We start from the raw sequence: 6,143 nt of genomic DNA, 5'->3' as shown, positions 1-6,143 counted from the left end.
AACAGTGCCCCCCACGCGCCAGCAATAGTCGTGAGGGCTGTTGGTGGCGTGTTGTCTCTTCTTTCGCGTGTTGTCGCGAGGTCGGCCATCTGTGGGGGGAACGTGCCCCTTGCGCGCGTCTGTTTGTTGCTAGGGTGATCATTCGTCGCTTCTTTTCTCGCACCGAGCATTAAATGCTCATAATGGGTTAAAAAACTCCGTGCGCAAAGACCATTTTGCCCCCAGTCCTTTCACGACTCTTGAGTGGCAATTTTAAACCATTCGCGTTTCTTTTTCCTTTTCCATTCTTGCTTCTCCTGTCTTCATCTTCTTCTCTCCCAAGTACCCCAGGGCATCATTTCTGCATCCTTGTGTGTTTCTTTCTCTTCCAGACTTTTGCAACTATTCCAGGTAAATATCAATCCCTTCTCTTTCTGCTTCAAGGTCCTTTTTTCTTCATCATTGGTTCTTCTGTTTGCATGCTGCTTGTTTGTTTTGTATAATAAATGGCCTTAGTGTTGAGTAGGTGCATTAGGGGGGATAGCAGGATGTTAGCTTTTAGGCTTTTACTTGGATTTTGCTTTAGCCCTGCTTGATTTTAGTTACTGAATAGGCTAAATGTAGTTTCTGGATTTTTTCTGAGCTCCCGACCTTATAGACTAACCAAGTGATACCCCACTGTAGGTATGCCTCGCGTTGCCTCCCGAGCTTCTACCTCCGCCGCGGGTTACGACCCATACGCTTAGGTGGCTTCTGACTTGAGGGACTCCCCGAACCAGATGGGTGAGGAGGAGCTTACCGAGTTTCGTCAGGCCGAGCACCTGTGCGGGGGTACTGACGAGGAGGCCAACTACGACGTCTTTGTCCCTGCCATCACGAGCAGCTGTACGAGCTCAATTTCCACGCCCCCCGGGTTGCCGACTGAATTTGGTTTTACAAAGCCATGTTCACCCAAGTGGGGGTCCGCATCCCTTTCTCTGCTTTTCAAATGGGGCTCCTCAGTTGGATCTCCATGGCGCCGTCGCAGCTGCATCCGAACAGTTGGGCTTCGATCTGCTGTTTCGAGATGGTGTGTGAATACCTGGAGTTGTCGGTGCCTGTCGACGTTTTTCTTTACTTTTTTAATCTCACGAATCCTTCCAAGGAGGGGAAGGCGAGGAATGGGTTCATGTCTTTCTGATCTGCTCAAGGTCGGAGGATCTTTGGCTTGTTCGATGACTCTTATCACGGGTTCAAGGATAAGTATTTTAAGGTGCGTCAAGTCAAAGGTTGCCACCCCTTCTGGTTGTCGTTGGAGGAGAAATGCCTCATCCCGATGTATTGGAGTTTCGGGACGGGGTCTAATACTTTTATTAAGGTGGCCTACAAGGGGATGTCTGCCGTGGATAAAAAAATTACCGACATGTTGTGGGCCATTTTTTGGGAAAAACCACGTGAACCCCCACCTTCTTATGGGTAATCGGGAGGTCGCCCGGAATTATATTTGTGAGTAGCTTTGTCTTATGTTTTTTGCATGGTTGCTGCTTTGGTTGGTTACGCCGATTAAACGACTAACTTGTTCCTTTATCTGTTGTAGTGGAAATGTCTGCCGAGGTGACGGGCCTTGAGAGCTTGTACAAAACTTTTTTGGAGGAGAGTGATGGGGAAAAGGCTGACGAGCAGTCGGAGGCCCCTCCCGAGAACAAGGAGGATCAGACGGCACCCGTGACGTCGATATGTCGGATAAACCTTCTGACAGGGCGCACGTTTCTCCCATTCATGGGGAGGCGGCCGGTACTGGACATTCGTCCTCTGCTCAATAGGTCGAGGAAGACGACCTGAGGGTCATCCCCACCCCCAAGCGGCAGAGATCACTCTCCAGCCCCGAAGGGGCCCTCACCGTGATGGAAAGGAACTTCGATGCCGTGACATTCATAGACTTCTAGTTGTTTCCCGGCACGGAGGAACACTTTCATGGTACCGACCTTGTGGGTCAAGCGCGGTGGATGTATCGTACCCTCCTTTGCGGTGCGGCCATAGCTCGGAAGGTGGAGTTTGAGTTGTCGGGTATGCAGTCGCTACGCTGGAAGCTCGAATCTGCTGTTACAGCCAACAACCAATTCAAAACTCAAGTTAAAACGCTTCGGGGGCAGCTGTTCGAGGCGAAGGAGAAGCTTAAGACTGTCGAGGAAAAGACTGCGTCTGCTCAAGAAAAATTGAAGATTGCTGATGCTACCGTATCCCGGCTGATCGAGCGGGAGATGACTTTGGAAAGCCAGCTCAATGCCGCGCAAGGTCGGGTGGTCGCTTTGGAGAAGGAACGTGACACGGCTGTCTCATCGGCTAGGGCCGCTCAAGCTGAGGTTAAGGGGCTGAAGAAGAAGCATAAGGAGGTCAGAGAGCAGGGAAAGAGCGCAATCTTCATGACTGAGGAGGCTCTCAAGGCTCAGGTGAAGATCGTGGCTCCTGATTTTGATACGTCGGCAATTGGGGTTTGCAAAACGATCAAGGATGGCAAGATTGTCGACATGCCCAAAAAATGAACTCTTATGCCTTACGCTCTTGTATGGATTTGTGGTTCTGTTGTAGAACTTGTGAAACTAATTTTATTATACTTTATTAGTCGCTTGGTTGGCTTGTGCTTATCGTCTTTATCCGCTTATCTGGTAGTGCTTTCATTTTGTTTTGTTACCATTTTGTCGGTGTTTGCTTGTCGAACGTGTTCGTTTACCGTTATGTTGGTATCTTTGGCGAAGCCACGTCGTGGCTTTGCTATTATCGCAGCCGTTTGTTATGGCTTTAGTTTGGTTGGCTTCCGGGGTGATCAGTCCCGGGGCGCCGTATTGTTATTCCATTTACCATTCATTATGAGGAACATGTTGTCACGGGACGCGTAATTGGGGAAGAGTAAAAGGAGAAATTTGTTAAGTAAACATTAATCGACAGTTAAACAGGTCTATAGCCACGGTAAGTGTTTAACAATAGTAAATCATTGAGCTCGTCAAACCGCCTAGCCGGCGTGCTTGAGCTAGGAATAAAATCTTCTCAAGTTACTTGCATTCCATGTTCTCGGGATTTCCTTGCCGTCGAGCTTCTCTAATTTGTAGGCGGCTTTGCCGAGCACTTCTTTGACTCTGTAGGGGCCTTCCCAATTTGTAGCCAGTTTTCCTTCCCCTTGGGTCGGTAGCCCTATGTCGTTGTGTCGCAAGACAAGCTCTTTTTTTCCAAATTCCCTCCTGAGAACTTTGGCGTTGTAGCGCAGGGCCATTCTTTGCTTCAGTGCTACTTCTGTTAAATGGGCCATCTCCCTGGCCTCATCCACCAGGTCCTTCTCCACTGCTTCTTCTACTCCCTTCAGAAGAAACCGCGGGCTCGGCTCGCCGATTTCTACGGGTATCATCGCGTCCACCCCGTACGTCAGGCGGAAGGGGGTTTCTCCCATGGAGGACTGCTCGGTTGTACGGTAAGACCAAAGGACCAAAGCGAGTTTGTCGGCCAATGCACCTTTTTTGTTATCCAGTCGCTTCTTGAGGCCCAGCAAGATGACCTTATTTGTGGACTCGACTTGCCCATTCGTCTGGGGGTGCTCTACCGAAGAGAATTTCTGTTTTATACCCAGACCGTTGAGGAATTTTATGAACTTCTTATCAGTGAATTGCGTCCCGTTGTCTGAGATGACGACTTCCGGGATGCCGAATCGAGTTATCACCTGCCTCCACATGAACTTTCTACAATTGGATGAAGATATGCTGGCCAGTGGTTCGGCCACTATCCATTTGGTGTAGTAGTCGATGGCAACTATGAGATATTTGACTTGTCCCGTGCCAACCAGGAAGGATCCCAAGAGGTCAACTCCCCATTGTGCGAAAGGTCATGAGGACGTCAGTAGACTTAGTTCGGAAGCCGGTGCTCTGTGGAAGTTAGCGTTCTCTAGACACTTGACGCATTTCCTCACGAATTATTTGGAATCTTCCATCATCGATGGCCAGTAGTATCCAGCTCGGATGAGCTTTCTCGCTAGGGCTTTGCCCCCGATATGGTGGCCGCAGCACCCTTCGTGGACTTCTCTGAGTACGTAGTCCGTCTGGTCGAGATGCAGGCACTTCAGTAGGGGCTGGCTGAGTCCCCTTTTAAACAGTTGCCCTGTATGGTCGCATATTTGGCTACCTCACTTCTCAGCACTTTAGCTGCCTTCTCATCGTCAGGGTGGCTTCCGCTTTCCAGGAAATCAATGATGGGGTCCAACCAAGAGGGGCTTAACTTTGTCAAGTGGAGGGCAACTGCTAGTTCCTTTACCATGCCTTGGATGAGAGATCGGTTGCCGACTCCCGATTTCATGCATGCTTGCTTAGATAGGAGGTCTGCCCGTGTGTTCCTTTCCCTTGGAACATGTTGGATCGTGACTTCCTCGAACTGCTTGCACAACCCCCTAACCTTCTCCAAGTACTTTTGCAATAGCGAGTCTCTGGCTTGGTAGCTTCCGTTTACTTGTGAGATAACGACCTGTGAGTCGCTACACACCTCTAGCCTCGTCACCCCGACTTCCCGAGCTAGGGTTAGGCCTCCCAAGAGGGTCTCGTATTCTGCTTGGTTGTTCGACACAGGAAACTCGAACTTGGTTGATTGTTCGTATATGACCACAGCTGGGTTTTCTAAGATGATCCCAGCGCCCCCCGACGTTTGGTTGGAGGCCCTGTCTACATGGAACCTCCATCGTATGCCTGCTTCTTCGGTTGGGTCCCTGTTACTTCCACTAGGAACTCTGCCATTTCTTGTGTCTTAATTGCATGTCAGGGTTCGTATCGTAAATCGTACTGGGAGAGCTCGATGGCCCAAGTCATCATTCTTCCCACTAAATCGGGTTTTTGGAGCACTTGACGGATTTACTGGTCTGTTCTCACGACGATCTGGTGGCCTTGGAAGTATTGCCTTAGTCTACAAGAAGAGGCCAGGAGTGCCAGTGCCAGCTTCTCCAATTTGCTATACCTCGGTTCTGGTTCTTGCAGTGCTCTACTCACAAAGTAAATTGGCTACTGAGCCTTCCCTTCTTCCCGCACCAAAACCGCTGTAAGTGCTTCCTCCATTATGGCAAGGTACAGGTAGAGTGGTTCTCCGACCTTGGGCTTTCCGAGTACCGGGAGTGCTGCCAGGATCTCTTTGAAGTGATTGAACGCCTCCTCGCACGCAGGAGTCCATTCAAATGCTATCCCCTTTCTCATCAGATTGAAGAAGGGTAAGGCTTTCGCTGCCGACGCTCCGAGGAAGCGGGACAGCGCAGTGAGCCTTCCTGCCAGCCTTTGGACGTCTTTGACATAGCCTGGGCTCTTCATTTGGAGTATTTCTTGGCACTTTTTGGGGTTGGCTTCCACCCCCCTTTGGGTTATCATAAATCCTAGGATCTTTAAGTTAGTCGTTTAATCGGCGTAACCAACCAAAGCAGCAACCATGCAAAAAACACAAGACAAAGCTACTCACAAATATAATTCCGACCTCCATGGCAAAGGCGCACTTGAGCGGGTTGAGCCTCATGCCGTGTTGTCAGAGGGACGCGAACACATTCACCAGGTCGCTTAGGAGGTCATCAGGCCGGGTGGTCTTTACTAGGATGTCATCTACATAGACTTCCACCGTCTTGCCTATGAGATCGCTGAATATCTTGTTCATCAGCCTCTGGTACGTGGCCCCCACATTTTTTCAGGCTAAATGGCATCACCTTGTAGCAATAGATTCCTCCCGGCGTTATGAATGCTGTTTTATCCTCGTCAAGCCGGTGCATCGGTATCTGATTGTACCCGGAATAAGCATCCATAAAGCTCAGATACCGGTACCCCGCCGCCGCATCAACAAGTGCATCAATGTTGGGAAGGGGGTAGCAGTCCTTGGGACATGCTTTGTTGAGATCGAAATAGTCCACACACATCCTCTATCTCCCATTGTGGTTTTTTACCAGGACTACATTTGACAGCCAGGTTGAGTAGTCTAGTTCTCGGATAAAACCTGCTTCTAGGAGGCTAGCCGTCTGCCTGGCCACCTCCTCTGCTCTTTCCTGCAACATCTTCCTTTTCCTTTGAGCCACTGGTCGGGCTTCCGGCTTGACGACCAAGTGGTGGGACATGAGTTGGGGGTCTATACCTGGCATATCGGTTGGCGTCGAGGCAAACAAACCGCCATTGGCCCTGATCATT

At 49.9% G+C, this 6,143-nt stretch overlaps 1 protein-coding gene across 1 annotated transcript; it reads right to left on the bottom strand.

Moving 5' to 3' along the window:
* Nucleotides 1-2,986: 2,986 nt before the first annotated feature.
* On the bottom strand, nt 2,987-5,288 carry LOC140184248 (uncharacterized). Its single transcript, XM_072234563.1, has 4 exons — nt 5,016-5,288; nt 4,833-4,893; nt 4,126-4,736; nt 2,987-3,667 (listed from the first exon to the last, which is right to left on the bottom strand). Exons 1-4 carry the CDS (start codon nt 5,286-5,288, stop codon nt 2,987-2,989), a joined length of 1,626 nt encoding a protein of 541 aa, XP_072090664.1.
* Nucleotides 5,289-6,143: the final 855 nt, after the last annotated feature.

Source organism: Arachis hypogaea, chromosome 4 (genome assembly GCF_003086295.3).
Source record: "Arachis hypogaea cultivar Tifrunner chromosome 4, arahy.Tifrunner.gnm2.J5K5, whole genome shotgun sequence".
Taxonomy (NCBI): domain Eukaryota; kingdom Viridiplantae; phylum Streptophyta; class Magnoliopsida; order Fabales; family Fabaceae; genus Arachis; species Arachis hypogaea.
This window is presented reverse-complemented; position numbering and strand designations above follow the sequence as displayed.

What these genes read in the sequence shown, in the direction of transcription:
- LOC140184248 (XM_072234563.1), bottom strand. Translation starts at nt 5,288, where the DNA reads ATGAAGAGCCCAGGCTATGTCAAAGACGTCCAAAGGCTGGCAGGAAGG. An exon ending in AAGCACTTACAGCGGTTTTG is followed by an intron (nt 4,894 to 5,015) that starts GTGCGGGAAGAA and finishes CTCTTCTTGTAG; the next exon opens with ACTAAGGCAATACTTCCAAG. An exon ending in CAGACCAGTAAATCCGTCAA is followed by an intron (nt 4,737 to 4,832) that starts GTGCTCCAAAAA and finishes CATGCAATTAAG; the next exon opens with ACACAAGAAATGGCAGAGTT.